At 49.8% G+C, this 23,344-nt stretch overlaps 1 protein-coding gene across 2 annotated transcripts in view; it reads left to right on the top strand.

Annotated features, from left to right (window-relative positions):
* Positions 1–23,344, top strand: part of LOC137344336 (voltage-dependent L-type calcium channel subunit alpha-1S-like) — a 198,909-nt gene that overhangs the window by 106,313 nt on the left and 69,252 nt on the right. For both annotated transcript variants that reach the window (XM_068007199.1, XM_068007198.1), the window contains exons 11-12: positions 10,508–10,733; positions 21,861–22,068. In XM_068007199.1, the coding sequence (XP_067863300.1) occupies positions 10,508–10,733; positions 21,861–22,068 (434 nt within the window). The remainder of the gene's footprint in view (positions 1–10,507; positions 10,734–21,860; positions 22,069–23,344) is intronic.

The following is a 23,344-nucleotide window of genomic DNA, read 5'->3' on the forward strand; positions in this document are numbered from 1 at the left end:
ATCTAACAGGAAGCAGAGAGTTGGGATAAATGGTTCATTCTCGGACTGGCAACCAGTGGCCAGTGGTGTTCCGCAGGGGTTGGTGCTGGGTCCCCAACTCTTTGCAATCTATATTAACGATTTGGAGGAGGGGACCAAGTGTAACATATCAAAGTTTGCAGATGATACAAAGATGAGAGGGAAAGTGGAGAGTGAAGAGGACATAAAAAACCTACAGGGGGAAATAGACAGGCTGGGTGAGTGGGCGGAGATTTGGCAGATGCAATACAATATTGGAAAATGTGAGGTTATGCACTTTGGCAGGAAAAATCAGAGAGCAAGTTATTATCTTAATGGCGAGAAACTGGAAAGTACTGCAGTACAAAGGGATCTGGGGGTCCGAGTGCAAGAAAATCAAAATGTTAGTATGCAGGTGCAGCAGGTGATCAAGAAGGCCAACGGAATGTTGGCTTTTATTGCTAGGGGGATAGAATATACAAACAGGGAGGTATTGCTGCAGTTATATAAGGTATTGGTGAGACCGCACCTGGAATACTGCATACAGTTTTGGTCTCCATACTTAAGAAAAGACATACTTGCTCTCGAGGCAGTACAAAGAAGGTTCACTCGGTTAATCCAGGGGATGAGGGGGTGGACCTATGAGGAGACGTTGAGTAGATTGGGACTCTACTCATTGGAGTTCAGAAGAATGAGAGGCGACCTTATTGAAACATATAAGATTGTGAAGGGTCTTGATCGGGTGGATGCAGTAAGGATGTTCCCAAAGATGGGTGAAACTAGAACTAGGGGGCATAATCTTAGAATAAGGGGCTGCTCTTTCAAAACTGAGATGAGGAGAAACTTCTTCACTTAGAGGGTAGTAGGTCTGTGGAATTTGCTGCCCCAGGAAGCTGTGGAAGCTACATCATTAAATAAATTTAAAACAGAAATAGACAGTTTCCTAGAAGTAAAGGGAATTAGGGGTTACGGGGAGCGGGCAGGAAATTGGACATGAATTTAGATTTGAGATTAGGATCATAGAATCATAGAATCATAGAAGTTACAACATGGAAACAGGCCCTTCGGCCCAACATGTCCATGTCGCCCAGTTTATACCACTAAGCTAGTCCCAATTGCCTGCACTTGGCCCATATCCCTCGATACCCATCTTACCCATGTAACTGTCCAAATGCTTTTTAAAAGACAAAATTGTACCCGCCTCTACTACTGCCTCTGGCAGCTCGTTCCAGACACTCACCACCCTTTGAGTGAAAAAATTGCCCCTCTGGACCCTTTTGTATCTCTCCCCTCTCACCTTAAATCTATGCCCCCTCGTTATAGACTCCCCTACCTTTGGGAAAAGATTTTGACTATCGACCTTATCTATGCCCCTCATTATTTTATAGACTTCGATAAGATCACCCCTTAACCTCCTGCTCTCCAGGGAAAAAAGTCCCAGTCTGTCTCACCTCTCCCTGTAAGTCAAACCATCAAGTCCCGGTAGCATCCTAGTAAATCTTTTCTGCACTCTTTCCAGTTTAATAATATCCTTTCTATAATAGGGTGACCAGAACTGTACACAGTATTCCAAATGTGGCCTTACTAATGTCTTGTACAACTTCAACAAGACATCCCAACTCCTGCATTCAATGTTCAGATCAGCCATGATCTTATTGAATGGCGGAGCAGGCTCGAGGGGCCGATTGGCCTACTCCTGCTCCTATTTCTTATGTTCTTATGTTCTCTCCTCGTGTTAATATCACTCTCTATATCACTCTCTCTCCTCGTGTTAATATCACTCTCTATATCACTCTCTCTCCTCGTGTTAATATCACTCTCTATATCGCTCTCTCTCCTCGTGTTAATATCACTCTCTATATCACTCTCTCTCCTCGCGTTAATATCACTCTCTATATCGCTCTCTCTCCTCGTGTTAATATCACTCTCTATATCGCTCTCTCTCCTCGTGTTAATATCACTCTCTATATCGCTCTCTCTCCTCGTGTTAATATCACTCTCTATATCGCTCTCTCTCCTCGTGTTAATTTCACTCTCTATATCGCTCTCTCTCCTCGTGTTAATTTCACTCTCTATATCGCTCTCTCTCCCCCCTTGTTAATCTCACTCTCTCCACCCCGCTCTCCCCGTGTTAAACTCACTCTCTCCCCCCTCTCTCCCCGTGTTAATCTCACTCTCTCCCCTCTCTCTCTCCCCATGTTAATATCACTCTCTCTCCCCCCTCTCTCCCCTTGTTAATCTCACTCTCTCTATCCCTCTCTCTCCCCTTGTTAATCTCACTCTCTCTACCCCGCTCTCTGCCCGTGTTAATCTCACTCTCTCTACCTCTCTCTCTCCCCCTGTTAATCTCACTCTCTCTACCCCTCTCTCTCCCCGTGTTAATCTCACTCTCTCCCCGCTCTCTCTCCCCGTGTTAATCTCACTCTCTCCCGCTCTCTCTCCCCGTGTTAATCTCACTCTCTCCCCGTGTTAATCTCACTCTCTCCCCCGTGTTAATATCACTCTCTCCCCGCTCTCTCTCCCCTTGTTAATCTCACTCTCTCTATCCCTCTCTCTCCCCTTGTTAATCTCACTCTCTCTACCCCGCTCTCCGCCCGTGTTAATCTCACTCTCTCCCCCCTCTCTCCCCGTGTTAATATCACTCTCTCCCCGCTCTCTCTCCCCCTGTTAACCTCACTCTCTCTACCCCTCTCTCTCCCTGTATTAGTCTCACTCTCTCTCCCCGTGTTAATCTCACTCTCTCTACCCTCCTCTCTCCCCTTGTTAATCTCATTCTCTCTACCCCGTCTCTCCCCGTGTTAATCTCACTCTCTCTACCCCCTCTCTCCCCGTGTTAATCTCACTCTCTCTACCCCTCTCTCTCCCCGTGTTAATCTCACTCTCTCTACCCTTCTCTCTCCCCGTGTTAATCTCACTCTCTCTACCCCCTCTCTCCCCATGTTAATCTCACTCTCTCTACCCTTCTCTCTCCCCGTGTTAATCTCACTCTCTCTCCCCTCTCTCTCCCCGTGTTAATCTCACTCTCTCTACCCCCTCTCTCCCTGAGTTATTCTCACTCTCTCGACCCCCTCTCTCCCCGTGTTAATCTCACTCTCTCTACCACCCCTCTCTCCCCGTGTTAATCTCACTCTCTCTACCCCCTCTCTCCCCATGTTAATCTCACTCTCTCTACCCCTCTCTCTCCCCGTGTTAATCTCACTCTCTCTACCCTTCTCTCTCCCCGTGTTAATCTCACTCTCTCTACCCCCTCTCTCCCCATGTTAATCTCACTCTCTCTACCCCTCTCTCTCCCCGTGTTAATCTCACTCTCTCTACCCCTCTCTCTCCCCATGTTAATCTCACTCTCTCTACCCCTCTCTCTCCCCGTGTTAATCTCACTCTCTCTACCCCTCTCTCTCCCCATGTTAATCTCACTCTCTCTACCCCTCTCTCTCCCCCATGTTAATCTCACTCTCTCTACCCCTCTCTCCCCATGTTAATCTCACTCTCTCTACCCCCTCTCTCTCCCATGTTAATCTCACTCTCTCGACCCCTCTCTCTCCCCGTGTTAATCTCACTCTCTCTACCCTTCTCTCTCCCCGTGTTAATCTCACTCTCTCTACCCTTCTCTCTCCCTGTGTTAATCTCACTCTCTCTACCCTTCTCTCTCCCTGTGTTAATCTCACTCTCTCCCCGCTCTCTCTCCCTGTGTTAATCTCACTCTCTCTACCCTTCTCTCTCCCTGTGTTAATCTCACTCTCTCTACCCTTCTCTCTCCCTGTGTTAATCTCACTCTCTCTACCCCTCTCTCTCCCTGTGTTAATCTCACTCTCTCCCCGCTCTCTCTCCCTGTGTTAATCTCACTCTCTCTACCCCTCTCTCTCCCTGTGTTAATCTCACTCTCTCTACCCCTCTCTCTCCCCATGTTAATCTCACTCTCTCTACCCCTCTCTCTCCCCATGTTAATCTCACTCTCTCTACCCCTCTCTCTCCCCATGTTAATCTCACTCTCTCCCCTCTCTCTCTCCCCATGTTAATATCACTCTCTCTCCCCCCTCTCTCCCCTTGTTAATCTCACTCTCTCTATCCCTCTCTCTCCCCTTGTTAATCTCACTCTCTCTACCCCGCTCTCTGCCCGTGTTAATCTCACTCTCTCTACCTCTCTCTCTCCCCCTGTTAATCTCACTCTCTCTACCCCTCTCTCTCCCCGTGTTAATCTCACTCTCTCCCCGCTCTCTCTCCCCGTGTTAATCTCACTCTCTCCCCGCTCTCTCTCCCCGTGTTAATCTCACTCTCTCCCCGTGTTAATCTCACTCTCTCCCCGTGTTAATATCACTCTCTCCCCGCTCTCTCTCCCCTTGTTAATCTCACTCTCTCTATCCCTCTCTCTCCCCTTGTTAATCTCACTCTCTCTACCCCGCTCTCCGCCCGTGTTAATCTCACTCTCTCCCCCCTCTCTCCCCGTGTTAATATCACTCTCTCCCCGCTCTCTCTCCCCCTGTTAACCTCACTCTCTCTACCCCTCTCTCTCCCTGTATTAGTCTCACTCTCTCTCCCCGTGTTAATCTCACTCTCTCGACCCTCCTCTCTCCCCTTGTTAATCTCATTCTCTCGACCCCGTCTCTCCCCGTGTTAATCTCACTCTCTCTACCCCTCTCTCTCCCCGTGTTAATCTCACTCTCTCTACCCTTCTCTCTCCCCGTGTTAATCTCACTCTCTCTACCCCCTCTCTCCCCATGTTAATCTCACTCTCTCTACCCTTCTCTCTCCCCGTGTTAATCTCACTCTCTCCCCCTCTCTCTCCCCGTGTTAATCTCACTCTCTCTACCCCCTCTCTCCCTGAGTTATTCTCACTCTCTCGACCCCCTCTCTCCCCGTGTTAATCTCACTCTCTCTACCCCCTCTCTCCCCGTGTTAATCTCACTCTCTCTACCCCCTCTCTCCCCATGTTAATCTCACTCTCTCTACCCCTCTCTCTCCCCGTGTTAATCTCACTCTCTCTACCCTTCTCTCTCCCCGTGTTAATCTCACTCTCTCTACCCCTCTCTCTCCCTGTGTTAATCTCACTCTCTCTCTCCCCGTGTTAATCTCACTCTCTCTACCCCCTCTCTCCCCATGTTAATCTCACTCTCTCTACCCCTCTCTCTCCCCGTGTTAATCTCACTCTCTCTACCCCTCTCTCTCCCCATGTTAATCTCACTCTCTCTACCCCTCTCTCTCCCCGTGTTAATCTCACTCTCTCTACCCCTCTCTCTCCCTATGTTAATCTCACTCTCTCTACCCCTCTCTCTCCCCATGTTAATCTCACTCTCTCTACCCCTCTCTCCCCATGTTAATCTCACTCTCTCTACCCCTCTCTCTCCCATGTTAATCTCACTCTCTCGACCCCTCTCTCTCCCCGTGTTAATCTCACTCTCTCTACCCTTCTCTCTCCCCGTGTTAATCTCACTCTCTCTACCCTTCTCTCTCCCTGTGTTAATCTCACTCTCTCCCCGCACTCTCTCCCTGTGTTAATCTCACTCTCTCTACCCCTCTCTCCCCGTGTTAATCTCACTCTCTCTACCCCTCTCTCTCCCATGTTAATCTCACTCTCTCGACCCCTCTCTCTCCCCGTGTTAATCTCACTCTCTCTACCCCCTCTCTCCCCATGTTAATCTCACTCTCTCTACCCCTCTCTCTCCCCGTGTTAATCTCACTCTCTCTACCCCTCTCTCTCCCTGTGTTAATCTCACTCTCTCTACCCCTCTCTCTCCCCATGTTAATCTCACTCTCTCTACCCCTCTCTCTCCCCATGTTAATCTCACTCTCTCTACCCCTCTCTCTCCCCATGTTAATCTCACTCTCTCTACCCCTCTCTCCCCATGTTAATCTCACTCTCTCTACCCCTCTCTCTCCCATGTTAATCTCACTCTCTCGACCCCTCTCTCTCCCCGTGTTAATCTCACTCTCTCTACCCCTCTCTCTCCCCATGTTAATCTCACTCTCTCTACCCCTCTCTCTCCCCATGTTAATCTCACTCTCTCTACCCCTCTCTCTCCCCATGTTAATCTCACTCTCTCTACCCCTCTCTCTCCCCATGTTAATCTCACTCTCTCTACCCCTCTCTCCCCGTGTTAATCTCACTCTCTCTACCCTTCTCTCTCCCCGTGTTAATCTCACTCTCTCTACCCTTCTCTCTCCCTGTGTTAATCTCACTCTCTCTACCCTTCTCTCTCCCTGTGTTAATCTCACTCTCTCTACCCCTCTCTCCCAGTGTTAATCTCACTCTCTCTACCCCTCTCTCCCCGTGTTAATCTCACTCTCTCTACCCCTCTCTCTCCCATGTTAATCTCACTCTCTCGACCCCTCTCTCTCCCCGTGTTAATCTCACTCTCTCTACCCTTCTCTCTCCCCGTGTTAATCTCACTCTCTCTACCCCTCTCTCTCCCCGTGTTAATCTCACTCTCTCTCCCCGTGTTAATCTCACTCTCTCTACCCCTCTCTCTCCCCGTGTTAATCTCACTCTCTCTCCCCGTGTTAATCTCACTCTCTTTACCCCCTCTCTCCCCGTGTTAATCTCACTCTCTCCCCCCTCTCTCCCCGTGTTAATATCACTCTCTCCCCGCTCTCTCTCCCCTCGTTAATCTCACTCTCTCTACCTCTCTCTCCCCCTGTTAACCTCACTCTCTCTCCCCCTCTCTCTCCCTGTGTTAATCTCACTCTCTCTACCCCTCTCTCTCCCCGTGTTAATCTCACTCTCTCTACCCCTCTCTCTCCCCATGTTAATCTCACTCTCTCTACCCCTCTCTCTCCCCATGTTAATCTCACTCTCTCTACCCCTCTCTCTCCCTGTGTTAATCTCACTCTCTCTCCCCCTCTCTCTCCCTGTGTTAATCTCACTCTCTCTACCCCTCTCTCTCCCCGTGTTAATCTCACTCTCTCTACCCTTCTCTCTCCCCGTGTTAATCTCACTCTCTCTACCCCCCTCTCTCCCCTTGTTATTCTCACTCTCTCTACCCCCTCTCTCCCCAAGTTAATATCACTCTCTCTACCCCCTCTCTCCCCGTGTTAATCTCACTCTCTTTACCCCCTCTCTCCCCGTGTTAATCTCACTCTCTCCCCCTCTCTCTCCCTGTGTTAATCTCACTCTCTCTACCCCTCTCTCTCCCCATGTTAATCTCACTCTCTCTACCCTCCTCTCTCCCCTTGTTAATCTCATTCTCTCTACCCCGTCTCTCCCCGTGTTAATCTCACTCTCTCTACCCCTCTCTCTCCCCGTGTTAATCTCACTCTCTCGACCCCCTCTCTCCCCGTGTTAATCTCACTCTCTCGACCCCCTCTCTCCCCGTGTTAATCTCACTCTCTCTACCCCTCTCTCTCCCCGTGTTAATCTCACTCTCTCGACCCCCTCTCTCCCCGTGTTAATCTCACTCTCTCGACCCCCTCTCTCCCCGTGTTAATCTCACTCTCTCTACCCCCTCTCTCCCCATGTTAATCTCACTCTCTCTACTCCCTCTCTCCCCATGTTAATCTCACTCTCTCTACCCCTCTCTCTCCCCGTGTTAATCTCACTCTCTCTACCCTTCTCTCTTCCCGTGTTAATCTCACTCTCTCTACCCTTCTCTCTCCCTGTGTTAATCTCACTCTCTCTACCCCCTCTCTCCCCATGTTAATCTCACTCTCTCTACCCCTCTCTCTCCCCGTGTTAATCTCACTCTCTCTACCCCTCTCTCTCCCCATGTTAATCTCACTCTCTCTACCCCTCTCTCTCCCCATGTTAATCTCACTCTCTCTACCCCTCTCTCCCCATGTTAATCTCACTCTCTCTACCCCTCTCTCTCCCCGTGTTAATCTCACTCTCTCTACCCCTCTCTCTCCCCATGTTAATCTCACTCTCTCTACCCCTCTCTCTCCCATGTTAATCTCACTCTCTCGACCCCTCTCTCTCCCCATGTTAATCTCACTCTCTCTACCCCTCTCTCTCCCATGTTAATCTCACTCTCTCGACCCCTCTCTCTCCCCGTGTTAATCTCACTCTCTCTACCCCCTCTCTCCCCGTGTTAATCTCACTCTCTCTACCCTTCTCTATCCCTGTGTTAATCTCACTCTCTCTACCCTTCTCTCTCCCTGTGTTAATCTCACTCTCTCCCCGCTCTCTCTCCCTGTGTTAATCTCACTCTCTCTACCCCTCTCTCCCCGTGTTAATCTCACTCTCTCTACCCCTCTCTCCCCGTGTTAATCTCACTCTCTCTACCCCTCTCTCTCCCATGTTAATCTCACTCTCTCGACCCCTCTCTCTCCCCGTGTTAATCTCACTCTCTCTACCCCCTCTCTCCCCATGTTAATCTCACTCTCTCTACCCCTCTCTCTCCCCGTGTTAATCTCACTCTCTCTACCCCTCTCTCCCCGTGTTAATCTCACTCTCTCTACCCCTCTCTCTCCCATGTTAATCTCACTCTCTCGACCCCTCTCTCTCCCATGTTAATCTCACTCTCTCGACCCCTCTCTCTCCCCGTGTTAATCTCACTCTCTCTACCCCTCTCTCTCCCCGTGTTAATCTCACTCTCTCTACCCCCTCTCTCCCCGTGTTAATCTCACTCTCTCTACCTCTCTCTCTCCCCGTGTTAATCTCACTCTCTCTACCTCTCTCTCTCCCCGTGTTAATCTCACTCTCTCTACCCCTCTCTCTCCCATGTTAATCTCACTCTCTCGACCCCTCTCTCTCCCCGTGTTAATCTCACTCTCTCTACCCTTCTCTCTCCCCGTGTTAATCTCACTCTCTCTACCCCTCTCTCCCCGTGTTAATCTCACTCTCTCTACCCCTCTCTCTCCCATGTTAATCTCACTCTCTCGACCCCTCTCTCTCCCCGTGTTAATCTCACTCTCTCTACCCTTCTCTCTCCCCGTGTTAATCTCACTCTCTCTACCCCTCTCTCTCCCCATGTTAATCTCACTCTCTCTACCCTTCTCTCTCCCCGTGTTAATCTCACTCTCTCTACCCCTCTCTCTCCCCGTGTTAATCTCACTCTCTCTACCCTTCTCTCTCCCCGTGTTAATCTCACTCTCTCTACCCCCCCTCTCTCCCCTTGTTAGTCTCACTCTCTTTACCCCCTCTCTCTCCCCGTGTTAATCTCACTCTCTCTACCCCCCTCTCTCCCCTTGTTAGTCTCACTCTCTCTACCCCCTCTCTCTCCCCGTGTTAATCTCACTCTCTCTACCCCCCTCTCTCCCCTTGTTAGTCTCACTCTCTTTACCCCCTCTCTCCCCGTGTTAATCTCACTCTCTCCCCGCTCTCTCTCCCCTCGTTAATCTCACTCTCTCTACCTCTCTCTCCCCCTGTTAACCTCACTCTCTCTACCCCTCTCTCTCCCTGTGTTAGTCTCACTCTCTCTCCCTGTGTTAATCTCACTCTCTCGACCCCTCTCTCTCCCCGTGTTAATCTCACTCTCTCTACTCCTCTCTCTCCCTGTGTTAATCTCACTCTCTCTACCCCTCTCTCTCCCCGTGTTAATCTCACTCTCTCTACTCCTCTCTCTCCCCGTGTTAATCTCACTCTCTCTACCCTCCTCTCTCCCCTTGTTAATCTCATTCTCTCTCCCCCGTCTCTCCCCGTGTTAATCTCACTCTCTCTACCCCCTCTCTCCCTGAGTTATTCTCACTCTCTCGACCCCCTCTCTCCCCATGTTAATCTCACTCTCTCTACCCCTCTCTCTCCCCGTGTTAATCTCACTCTCTCTACCCTTCTCTCTCCCTGTGTTAATCTCACTCTCTCTACCCTTCTCTCTCCCTGTGTTAATCTCACTCTCTCCCCGCTCTCTCTCCCTGTGTTAATCTCACTCTCTCTACCCCTCTCTCCCCGTGTTAATCTCACTCTCTCTACCCCCTCTCTCCCCGTGTTAATCTCACTCTCTCTACCCCTCTCTCTCCCATGTTAATCTCACTCTCTCGACCCCTCTCTCTCCCCGTGTTAATCTCACTCTCTCTACCCTTCTCTCTCCCCGTGTTAATCTCACTCTCTCCCCGCTCTCTCTCCCTGTGTTAATCTCACTCTCTCTACCCCTCTCTCCCCGTGTTAATCTCACTCTCTCTACCCCTCTCTCCCCATGTTAATCTCACTCTCTCTACCCCTCTCTCTCCCTGTGTTAATCTCACTCTCTCTACCCTTCTCTCTCCCTGTGTTAATCTCACTCTCTCCCCGCTCTCTCTCCCCGTGTTAATCTCACTGTCTCGACCCCTCTCTCTCCCCGTGTTAATCTCACTCTCTCTACCCTTCTCTCTCCCCGTGTTAATCTCACTCTCTCTACCCTTCTCTCTCCCTGTGTTAATCTCACTCTCTCTACCCTTCTCTCTCCCTGTGTTAATCTCACTCTCTCCCCGCTCTCTCTCCCTGTGTTAATCTCACTCTCTCTACCCTTCTCTCTCCCCGTGTTAATCTCACTCTCTCTACCCCTCTCTCCCCGTGTTAATCTCACTCTCTCCACCCGTATTGTGTGCCCATGTTATTATCTCTCTTTCCCTTTCCCTCACACTCCTCTCTTCTCTTGTACTGCAGACATTGCCAACAAGGTGCTCTTGGCCCTGTTCACGGTGGAGATGTTCCTGAAGATGTATAGCCTGGGCCTCCAGGCTTACTTTGTGTCTCTGTTTAACCGGTTTGACTGCTTTGTTGTGTGTGGAGGGATCCTGGAGACCATTCTGGTGGAGCTGCAGATGATGTCTCCTTTAGGGATCTCCGTCCTCCGATGTATTCGCCTCCTGAGGATCTTCAAAATCACCAGGTATCAGTGGGATAGAAGTACTGTGTTGAAATATGCCGATATCGGGCAGTTTGAATCCCGCTTGAACCTCGGGTGCTAATAGCATTCCGTTCTACCGTCTGACCTCGTCTGCGGAATTATTCACGGGTCCAGCAGCAAACTGGGGTGAGTCCAGGGATCACATCACTGGCAAGAGAGCAAAATTTTAAGCGAGACAAATTTAAAGGGTTGGGGACAGTTAAAAGGGAGGGGAGCTCATAATTTATAAGGCTTTTGGAGACCGGAAAAGGCATGTCAACTGATCAGCAACCTTTGCTGAGGCTGAAGGGGTGGCCCACAGGTTCAGGACAGGGTCTGCACACAAGTGAAACTGTGGCCCAGCGCTGGGCTTCCTCTCCGATCGCTGCTCAAGGTGATATAGCATGAAATGGCAGTGAGGAGCGTTTGACTTTGTGCCAGCCGACAACACACCGTCGACGGGAGGGCGCGACGCACCGTCGACGGGAGGGCGCGACGCACCGTCGACGGGAGGGCGCGACGCACCGTCGACGGGAGGGCGCGACGCACCGTCGACGGGAGGGCGCGACGCACCGTCGACGGGAGGGCGCGACGCACCGTCGACGGGAGTGTACCAAATTAATGATCTCAAAGTAAAGGATCCCTTGGGAAGCAGTGATCATAACATGATAGAATTTCACATCCAGTTTGAGAGCGAGGATCTCGGGTCTGAAACTACTGTATTAAACTTAAATAAGGGCAATTATAAAGGAATGAGGGCGGAATTGGCTAAAGTGGACTGGGTAAACAGATTAGACGGTATGATGGTGGATAAACAGTGGCAAACATTTAAAAAGATATTTTATGACTCGCAACAAACATATCCCTGTGAGGAGGAAAGACACCACAAAAAGGGTGAACCAACCATGACTAACTAAGGAAGTCAAGGATGGTATCAGGTTAAAAGAAAAAGCATAAAACATGGCAAAGATTACTGGTAAATCCGAAGATTGGGAAAACCTTAAGAAACAGCAAAGGATGACTAAAAGAATAATAAAGAGGGAGAAAATAAATTGAGAGTAAACTAGCAAGAAATATAAAAACTGACAGTAAAAGCTTCTACAAATATATAAAAAGGAAGAGGGTAGCTAAAGTAAACATTGGTCCCTTCGAGGATGAAACTAGGGAACAAGAGGATAGCTAAGGAAAAGGTGGGACCTATCAGGGATGATAAGGGTAACTTGTGTGTAGAAGCAGAGGATGTGGGTAGGGTTTTAAATGAATATTTTGTCTCCATAGTCACAAAGGAAAGGGATGATCCGAATGTAGGAGTTAAAGAGGAAAAGTGTGAAATATTGGATAAGGTAAACATAACGAGAGAGGAAGTACTGGAGGGACTGGAATCCTTGAAAGTTGATAAGTCACCAGGGCCGGATGGATTGTTTCCTGGACTATTGAAGAAAGCCAGGGAGGAAATAGTGGATGCTCTGAGGATCATTTTCCAATCCTCATTAGATACAGGGGAGGTACCGGAGGACTGGAAGACTGCAAACATAATACCATTGTTTAAAAAGGGTACGAGGGAAAGGCCGAACAATTATAGGCCTGACCGGCCTCCCTCGGTGGTGGGCAAACTATTAGAATCAATACTGAGTGATAGGATAAACTGTCACTTGGAAAGGCATGGTTTAATCAGGGATAGTCAGCATAGATTTGTTCAGGGAAGGTCATGCCTTACAAATCTGATTGAATTCTTTGAGGAAGTGACGAGGAGGATTGATGAGGGTAGTGCAGTGGATGTTGTCTATGTGGATTTTAGTAAGGCATTTGACAAGGTCCCACATGGCAGACTGGTCAGAAAGGTAAAAGCCCATGGGATACAGGGAAATGTGGCGAATTGGATCCAAAATTGGCTCAGTAACAGGAAACAAAGGGTAAAAGTCGATGGATATCTTTGCAAATGGAAATCCGTTTCCAGTGGTGTGCCACAGGGCTCAGTGTTGGATCCCTTGCTGTTTGTGGTATATATTAATGATTTGGACTTGAATGTCGGGGGCATGATTGGCAAATTTGCAGATGACACAAAAATTGGCTGTGTCGTTAATAGTGAAGAGGATAGCTGTAGACTCCAAGAAGATATCAATGGGTTGGTGGAGTGGGCAGAAAAGTGGCAAATGGAGTTCAACCCGGAGAAGTGTGAGGTAATGTACTTAGGGAGGGCAAACAGTAAAAGGGAATATGCAGTAAACGGGAATATATTGAGAGGGGTAGAGGAAGTGAGAGACCTTGGAGTGCATGTGCACAGGTCCCTGAAGGTGGCAGTACAGGTAGATAAGGTTGTGAAGAAGGCATACGGAATGCTCTCCGTTGTTAGCCGAGGTAGAGAATACAAAAGCAGGGATGTAATGATGGAACTGTATAAAATGCTGGTAAGGCCACAGCAGGAGTATTGTGCGCTGTTCTGGTCACCACATTACAGGAAGGATGTAATTGCTCTGGAGAGAGTGCAGAGAAGATTTACAAGAATGTTGCCAGGGCTTGAAAATTGCAGCTACGAGGAGAAATTGGATAGGCTGGGATTGTTTTCCTTGGAGCAGAGGAGGCTGAGGGGAGACTTGATTGAGGTGTACAAAATTATGAGGGGCCCAGATAGAGTAGACAGGAAGTACCTGTTTCCCCTAGCGGAGAGTTCAAGAATTAGAGGACATAGATTTAAGCTGATTGGCGGAAGGATTCGAGGGGACATGAGGAAAAACTTTTTTACCCAGAGGGCGGTGGGTGTATGGAATTCGCTGCCCGACTTGGTGGTAGAGGCAGGGACCCTCAACTCTTTTAAAAAGTACCTGGACCAGCACCTAAAGTGCTGTAAGCTGCAGGGCTACGGACCGGGTGCTGGAAGGTGGGATTAGAATGGACACCTGGTTGTTCTTCAAGCCGGCGCGGACACGATGGGCCGAATGGCCCCCTTCTGTGCTGTACCTTTTCTATGGTTCTATGGGAAATAATAATGGAAAACAAGGAAATGGCAGAGGAATTGAACAGATATTTTGTATCTGTCTTCACAGTAGAAGACACTAATAACATACCAATAATAATAGAAAATCAATGGGCAAAAGGGAGGGAGGAACTAAAAACAATCACTATCACCAGAGAAAAAGTACCAGGTAAACTAATGGGTCTAAAGGCTGACAAGTCCCCTGGACCTGATGGTTTGCATCCGAGGGTCTTAAAGGAAGTGGCTACAGAGATAGTGGATGCATTGGTTGTAATCTTCCAGAATTCCCTAGATTCTGGAAAGGTCCCGGTGGATTGGAAAACCAGAAACGTAACACCCCTGTTCAAGAAGGGAGTGAGACAGAAAGCAGGGAACTGTAGACCAGTTAGCCTAACATCTGTCATTGGGAAAATGCTAGAATCCATTATTAAGGAAGTAGTAGCAGGACATTTGGAGACTCATAATACAATCAAGGAGAGTCAACATGGTTTTATGAAGGGGAAATCATGTCTGACAAATTTATTAGAGTTCTTTGAGGAAGTAACGGGCAGGGTGGATAAAGGGGAACCAATGGATGCAGTATATTTGGATTTCCAAAAGGCATTCGATAAGGTGCCACATAAAAGATTACTGCACAAGATAAGAGCTCATGGTGTTGGGGGTAATATACTGACATGGATAGAGGATTGGCTAACTAACAGAAAACAAAGAGTCGGGATAAAAGGGTTATTTTCAAAATGGCAATCTGTAACTAGTCATAGAGAGTCATAGAGTTATACAGCACGGATAGAGGCCCTTCGGCCCATCGTGTCCGTGCCGGCCATCAAGCCCAGTCTAATCTAATCCCATATTCCAGCATTTGGTCCGTAGCCTTGTATGCTATGGCATTTCAAGTGCTCATCCAAATGCTTCTTGAATGTTGTGAGGGTTCCTGCCTCCACAACCCTCTCAGGCAGTGAGTTCCAGACTCCAACCACCCTCTGGGTGAAAAAGTTCTTTCTCAAATCCCCTCTAAACCTCCCGCCTTTTACCTTGAATCTATGCCCCCTTGTTATAGAACCCTCAACGAAGGGAAAAAGCTCCTGAGTATCCATCCTATCTGTGCCCCTCATAATTTTGTACACCTCAATCATGTCCCCCCTCAGCCTCCTCTGCTCCAAGGAAAACAAACCCAATCTTCCCAGTCTCTCTTCATAGCTGAAGCGCTCCAGCCCTGGTAACATCCTGGTGAATCTCCGCTGCACCCTCTCCAAAGCGATCACATCCTTCCTGTAGTGCGGCGACCAGAACTGCACACACTAGTGGGGTGCCGCAGGGCTCAGTGCTGGGGCCTCAACTATTTACAATATATATCAATGACTTGGATGAAGGAACAGAGTGTCTTGTGGCCAAATTTGCTGACGATACAAAGATAGGTGGAAAAGCAAGTTGTGATGAGGACACAAAGTGTCTGCAAAGGGATATTGACAGGTTAAGCGAATGGGCAATAATTTGGCAGATGGAATATAATGTGGGAAAATGTGAAGTCATCCACTTTGGGAGGAAAAATAAAAAAGCAAAATATTATTTGAATGGAGCAATACTACAAAATGCTGCGGTACAGAGGGATCTGGGTGTCCTCGTACATGAAACACAAAAAGTCAACATACAGGTGTAGCAGGTAATCCAGAAGGCAAATGGAATATTGGCCTTTATTTCTAGGGGGATGGAGTATAAAAGCAGGGAAGTCATGCTCCAACTGTACAGGGTGCTGGTGAGACCACACCTGGAGTACTGCGTACAGTTCTGGTGCCCTTATTTAAGGAAGGACATACTTGCACTGGAGGCAGTTCAGAGAAGGTTCACCAGGTTGATTCCGGGTATGGAAGGGTTGTCTTATGAGGAAAGATTGAACAGATTGGGTTTATACTCATTGGAGTTTAGAAGAATGAGAGGAGATCTTATTGAAACAGACAAGATTCTGAGGGGACTCGATAGGGTCGATGCTGAGAGGATGTTACCCCTCATGGGGGAATCTAAAACTAGGGGGCATAGTCTCAGAATAAGGGGTCGCCCGTTTAAGATGGAAATGAGGAGGAATTTCTTCTCCCAGAGGGTCGTGACTCTTTGGAATTCTTCACCCCAAAAAGCTGTGGAGGCTGAGTCATTGAATACATTCAAGGCTGAGTTAGACAAATTTTTGATCAGCGAGGGAGTCAAAGGATATGGGGAAAGGGCGGGAAAGTGGAGTTGAGGTAAAAATCAGATCAGCCATGATCTCATTAAATGGCGGAGCAGGCTCGAGGGGACGAATGGCCCACTCCTGCTCCTATCTCTTATGGTCTTATGGTCTGAACACACCCTCGACGGGAGTGCACTAAACACACCCTCGACGGGAGTGTACTGAAAACACCCTCGATGGGAGTGTACTAAACACACCCTCGACGGGAGTGTACTAAACACACCCTCGACGGGAGTGTACTGAAAACACCCTCGACGGGAGTGTACTAAACACACCCTCGACGGGAGTGTACTGAAAACACCCTCGACGGGAGTGTACTGAAAATACCCTCGACGGGAGTGTACTGAAAACACCCTCGACGGGAGTGTACTAAACACACCCTCGACGGGAGTGTACTGCAAACACCCTCGATGGGAGTGTACTAAACACACCCTCGACGGGAGTGTACTAAACACACCCTCGACGGGAGTGTACTAAACACACCCTCGACGGGAGTGTACTAAACACACCCTCGACGGGAGTGTACTAAACACACCCTCGACGGGAGTGTACTAAACACACCCTCGACGGGAGTGTACTGAAAACACCCTCGACGGGAGTGTACTGAAAACACCCTCGACGGGAGTGTACTGAAAACACCCTCGACGGGAGTGTACTGAAAACACCCTCGACGGGAGTGTACTGAACACACCCTCGACGGGAGTGTACTGAACACACCCTCGACGGGAGTGTACTGAACACACCCTCGACGTGAGTGTACTGAACACACCCTCGACGTGAGTGTACTGATCACACCCTCGACGGGAGTGTACTAAACACACCCTCGACGTGAGTGTACTAAACACACCCTCGACGTGAGTGTACTGATCACACCCTCGACGGGAGTGTACTGATCACACCCTCGACGGGAGTGTACTGATCACACCCTCGACGTGAGTGTACTGATCACACCCTCGACGTGAGTGTACTGAAAACACCCTCGACGGGAGTGTACTGAAAACACCCTCGACGGGAGTGTACTGAACACACCCTCGACGGGAGTGTACTAAACACACCCTCGACGGGAGTGTACTGCTAACACCCTCGACGGGAGTGTACTGAACACACCCTCGACGGGAGTGTACTGAACACACCCTCGACGGGAGTGTACTGAACACACCCTCGACGGGAGTGTACTGAACACACCCTCGACGGGAGTGTACTGAACACACCCTCGACGGGAGTGTACTGATCACACCCTCGACGGGAGTGTACTGAACACACCCTCGACGGGAGTGTACTGAACACACCCTCGACGGGAGTGTACTGAACACACCCTCGACGGGAGTGTACTGAACACACCCTCGACGGGAGTGTACTGAAAGCACCCTCGACGGGAGTGTACTGAAAGCACCCTCGACGGGAGTGTACTAAACACACCCTCGACGGGAGTGTACTGCAAACACCCTCGACGGGAGTGTACTAAACACACCCTCGACGGGAGTGTACTGAAAACACCCTCGACGGGAGTGTACTAAACACACCCTCGACGGGAGTGTACTGATCACACCCTCGACGGGAGTGTACTGAAAACACCCTCGACGGGAGTGTACTGAAAACACCCTCGACGGGAGTGTACTGAAAACACCCTCGACGGGAGTGTACTGAACACACGGTCGACGGGAGTGTACTGAAAACACCCTCGACGGGAGTGTACTGAAAACACCCTCGACGGGAGTGTACTAAACACACGCTCGACGGGAGTGTACTGAAAACACCCTCGACGGGAGTGTACTGAACACACGGTCGACGGGAGTGTATTCCTGTGGTCGGCTTGTTGTACACTCCTGTTGACATTGTTTAGTACACTCCTGTTGACTGCCTTTAATACACTCCTGTGTTCGGCGTGTTGTACACGCCTGTTGACGGCGTTTAGTACACTCCTGTTGACGGCGTTTAGTACACTCCTGTTGACGGCGTTTAGTACACTCCTGTTGACGGCGTTTAGTACACTCCTGTTGACGGCGTTTAGTACACTCCTGTTGACGGTGTTTAGTACACTCCTGTGGTCGGTGTGTTGTACACTCCTGTTGACGGTGTTTAGTACACTCCTGTGGTTGGCGTGTTGTACACTCCTGTTGACGGTGTTTTGTACACTCCTGTTGATGGTGTTTAGTACACTTCTGTCGTCGGCGTGTTGTACACTCCTGTTGACGGTGTTTAGTACACTCCTGTGGTTGGCGTGTTGTACACTCCTGTTGACGGTGTTTAGTACACTCCTGTGGTTGGCGTGTTGTACACTCCTGTTGACGGTGTTTAGTACACTCCTGTGGTCGGTGTGTTGTACACTCCTGTTGACGGTGTTTTGTACACTCCTGTGGTCGGTGTGTTGTGCACTCCTGTTGACGGTGTTTAGTACACTCCTGTGGTCGGTGTGTTGTACACTCCTGTTGACGGTGTTTAGTACACTCCTGTGGTCGGCGTGTTGTACACTCCTGTTGATGGTGTTTAGTACACTCCTGTTGACGGTGTTTAGTACACTCCTGTGGTCGGCGTGTTGTACACTCCTGTTGATGGTGTTTAGTACACTCCTGTGGTTGGTGTGTTGTACACTCCTGTTGATGGTGTTTAGTACACTCATGTGGTTGGTGTGTTGTACACTCCTGTTGATGGTGTTTAGTACACTCCTGTGGTCGGTGTGTTGTACACTCCTGTTGATGGTGTTTAGTACACTCCTGTGGTTGGTGTGTTGTACACTCCTGTTGATGGTGTTTAGTGCACTCCTGTGGTTGGTGTTTAGTACACTCCTGTGGTTGGTGTGTTGTACACTCCTGTTGATGGTGTTTAGTACACTCCTGTGGTTGGTGTGTTGTACACTCCTGTTGATGGTGTTTAGTACACTCCTGTGGTTGGTGTTTAGTACACTCCTGTTGAGGGTGTTTAGTACACTCCTGTTGACGGTGTTTAGTACACTCCTGTGGTTGGTGTGTTGTACACTCCTGTTGATGGTGTTTAGTACACTCCTGTGGTTGGTGTGTTGTACACTCCTGTTGATGGTGTTTAGTACACTCCTGTTGACGGTGTTTAGTACACTCCTGTGGTTGGTGTGTTGTACACTCCTGTTGACGGTGTTTAGTACACTCCTGTTGATGGTGTTTAGTACACTCCTGTTGACGGTGTTTAGTACACTCCTGTGGTTGGTGTGTTGTACACTCCTGTTGACGGTGTTTAGTACACTCCTGTGGTTGGTGTGTTGTACACTCCTGTTGACGGTGTTTAGTACACTCCTGTGGTCGGCGTGTTGTACACTCCTGTTGATGGTGTTTAGTACACTCCTGTGGTTGGTGTGTTGTACACTCCTGTTGATGGTGTTTAGTACACTCCTGTGGTTGGTGTGTTGTACACTCCTGTTGACGGTGTTTAGTACACTCCTGTTGACGGTGTTTAGTACACTCCTGTGGTCGGTGTGTTGTACACTCCTGTTGACGGTGTTTAGTACACTCCTGTGGTTGGCGTGTTGTACACTCCTGTTGACGGTGTTTTGTACACTCCTGTTGATGGTGTTTAGTACACTTCTGTCGTCGGCGTGTTGTACACTCCTGTTGACGGTGTTTAGTACACTCCTGTGGTCGGCGTGTTGTACACTCCTGTTGACGGTGTTTAGTACACTCCTGTGGTCGGTGTGTTGTACACTCCTGTTGACGGTGTTTTGTACACTCCTGTGGTCGGTGTGTTGTACACTCCTGTTGACGGTGTTTTGTACACTCCTGTGGTCGGTGTGTTGTACACTCCCGTTGACGGTGTTTAGTGCACTCCTGTTGACGGTGTTTAGTACACTCCTGTGGTCGGTGTGTTGTACACTCCTGTTGACGGTGTTTAGTACACTCCTGTGGTCGGCGTGTTGTACACTCCTGTTGATGGTGTTTAGTACACTCCTGTTGACGGTGTTTAGTACACTCCTGTGGTCGGCGTGTTGTACACTCCTGTTGATGGTGTTTGGTACACTCCTGTTGACGGTGTTTAGTACACTCCTGTGGTCGGCGTGTTGTACACTCCTGTTGATGGTGTTTAGTACACTCCTGTGGTCGGTGTGTTGTACACTCCTGTTGATGGTGTTTAGTGCACTCCTGTGGTTGGTGTGTTGTACACTCCTGTTGATGGTGTTTAGTACACTCCCGTTGACGGTGTTTAGTGCACTCCTGTTGATGGTGTTTAGTACACTCCTGTGGTTGGTGTGTTGTACACTCCTGTTGATGGTGTTTAGTGCACTCCTGTGGTTGGTGTTTAGTACACTCCTGTTGATGGTGTTTAGTGCACTCCTGTGGTCGGTGTTTAGTACACTCCTGTGGTTGGTGTGTTGTACACTCCTGTTGATGGTGTTTAGTACACTCCTGTGGTTGGTGTGTTGTACACTCCTGTTGATGGTGTTTAGTACACTCCTGTGGTTGGTGTTTAGTACACTCCTGTTGATGGTGTTTAGTACACTCCTGTTGACTGTGTTTAGTACACTCCTGTGGTTGGTGTTTAGTACACTCCTGTTGACGGTGTTTAGTACACTCCTGTTGATGGTGTTTAGTACACTCCTGTTGACGGTGTTTAGTACACTCCTGTGGTTGGTGTGTTGTACACTCCTGTTGATGGTGTTTAGTACACTCCTGTTGATGGTGTTTAGTACACTCCTGTTGATGGTGTTTAGTACACTCCTGTGGTTGGTGTGTTGTACACTCCTGTGGTCGGCGTGTTGTACACTCCTGTTGACGGTGTTTAGTACACTCCTGTGGTTGGTGTGTTGTACACTCCTGTTGACGGTGTTTAGTACACTCCTGTTGATGGTGTTTAGTACACTCCTGTTGACGGTGTTTAGTACACTCCTGTGGTTGGTGTGTTGTACACTCCTGTTGACGGTGTTTAGTACACTCCTGTGGTTGGTGTGTTGTACACTCCTGTTGACGGTGTTTAGTACACTCCTGTGGTCGGCGTGTTGTACACTCCTGTTGATGGTGTTTAGTACACTCCTGTGGTTGGTGTGTTGTACACTCCTGTTGACGGTGTTTAGTACACTCCTGTGGTTGGTGTGTTATACACTCCCGTTGACGGTGTTTAGTACACTCCTGTGGTTGGTGTGTTGTACACTCCTGTTGACGGTGTTTAGTACACTCCTGTGGTTGGTGTGTTGTACACTCCTGTTGATGGTGTTTAGTACACTCCTGTGGTTGGTGTGTTGTACACTCCTGTTGATGGTGTTTCGTACACTCCTGTGGTTGGTGTGTTGTACACTCCTGTTGATGGTGTTTAGTACACTCCTGTTGATGGTGTTTAGTACACTCCTGTGGTCGGTGTTTAGTACACTCCTGTTGACGGTGTTTAGTACACTCCTGTGGTTGGTGTGTTGTACACTCCTGTTGACGGTGTTTAGTACACTCCTGTGGTTGGTGTGTTGTACACTCCTGTTGACGGTGTTTAGTACACTCCTGTGGTTGGTGTGTTGTACACTCCTGTTGACGGTGTTTAGTACACTCCTGTGGTTGGTGTGTTGTACACTCCTGTTGACGGTGTTTAGTACACTCCTGTGGTTGGTGTGTTGTACACTCCTGTTGACGGTGTTTAGTACACTCCTGTTGACGGTGTTTAGTACACTCCTGTGGTTGGTGTGTTGTACACTCCTGTTGACGGTGTTTAGTACACTCCTGTTGACGGTGTTTAGTACACTCCTGTGGTTGGTGTGTTGTACACTCCTGTTGACAGTGTTTAGTACACTCCTGTTGACGGTGTTTAGCACACTCGGTGTGTTAATGACGTTCTTTACCCAGTCCCACCAATCGATAAACCACGTGCCATGCTTGGTTTGAATGCCGGTCATTTTCCTTCAGCATTGAGAGCAGCAATGGTTCCTTGATGTGTTTCAAGCGATAAATCTTTCTTCCTTTTCTCCTTCTCTCCTTTGCTCATTCCCCAGGTATTGGACCTCCTTGAGTAACCTGGTGGCGTCTCTGTTGAACTCAGTTCGTTCCATTGCGTCCTTACTCCTCCTCCTCTTCCTCTTCATCATCATCTTCTCTTTGCTGGGGATGCAGCTATTTGGTGGAAAGTTCAACTTTGATGAGATGGAGGTGCGGAGGAGCACCTTTGATAACTTCCCCCAGGCTTTGCTGAGTGTGTTCCAGGTAGGCCCGGAGTTCCAGGTATCCCCACCGTGTGAACAAACGTGCAGTAGGTTGGCCATTAATGGAGAGGTTCCTGGATACGAAGGCCCACTCCAGAGACTTGAGCACATAATCTAGACTGACACTCCCATTGTCGGAGGGTCAGTATTGAGGGCGTGCTGCACAGTCAGAGGTGCCGTCTTTCAGACGAGACGTTAAACTGAGGCCCCGTCTGGCCTCGGGTGGGCAAAGAAGATCCCATGACACTATTTCAAAGAAGAGCAGGGTGTCCTGCCCAATATTTATCCCTCAACCAACATCACTAAAACAGATTATCTGGTCATTGTCACATTGCTGTTTCTGGGATCTTGCTGTGCACAAATTGGCTGTTGCGTTTCCTACATTACAACAGGGAGTACATTTCAAAAAAGCACTTCATTGGCTGCAAATGCTTTGGGCCGTCCTGAGGTGGTCAAAGATGCTGAATAAATGCAAGTCTTTGCTTCTTCTGAGCACGGTCTGGGATCCGAGGGCAAGTGTTACCTTCTGTCACTTGGAGGGGTTTCACCACAAGTCCATTCCCCACTTCCACCTCAGTCTGTGCTCGCAGGCAGCTATTGTCACTGGTCTGGGGGCAGGCCCACTCCCCCCGGTCTGGGGGCAGGCCCAATCCCCCTCCCCGGTCTGGGGGCAGGCCCACTCCCCCTGGTCTGGGGGCAGGCCCAATCCCCCTGGTCTGGGGGCAGGCCCAATCCCCCTCCCCGGTCTGGGGGCAGGCCCAATCCCCCTCCCCGGTCTGGGGGCAGGCCCAATCCCCCTGGTCTGGGGGCAGGCCCAATCCCCCTCCCCGGTCTGGGGGCAGGCCCAATCCCCCTCCCCGGTCTGGGGGCAGGCCCAATCCCCCTCCCCGGTCTGGGGGCAGGCCCAATCCCCCTCCCCGGTCTGGGGGCAGGCCCAATCCCCCTCCCCGGTCTGGGGGCAGGCCCAATCCCCCTCCCCGGTCTGGGGGCAGGCCCACTCCCCCTGGTCTGGGGGCAGGCCCAATCCCCCTCCCCGGTCTGGGGGCAGGCCCAATCCCCCTCCCCGGTCTGGGGGCAGGCCCAATCCCCCTCCCCGGTCTGGGGGCAGGCCCACTCCCCCTGGTCTGGGGGCAGGCCCAATCCCCCTCCCCGGTCTGGGGGCAGGCCCAATCCCCCTCCCCGGTCTGGGGGCAGGCCCAATCCCCCTCCCCGGTCTGGGGGCAGGCCCACTCCCCCTGGTCTGGGGGCAGGCCCAATCCCCCTCCCGGTCTGGGGGC

This window comes from Heptranchias perlo, chromosome 27, assembly GCF_035084215.1.
Source record: "Heptranchias perlo isolate sHepPer1 chromosome 27, sHepPer1.hap1, whole genome shotgun sequence".
Taxonomy (NCBI): Eukaryota; Metazoa; Chordata; class Chondrichthyes; order Hexanchiformes; family Hexanchidae; genus Heptranchias; species Heptranchias perlo.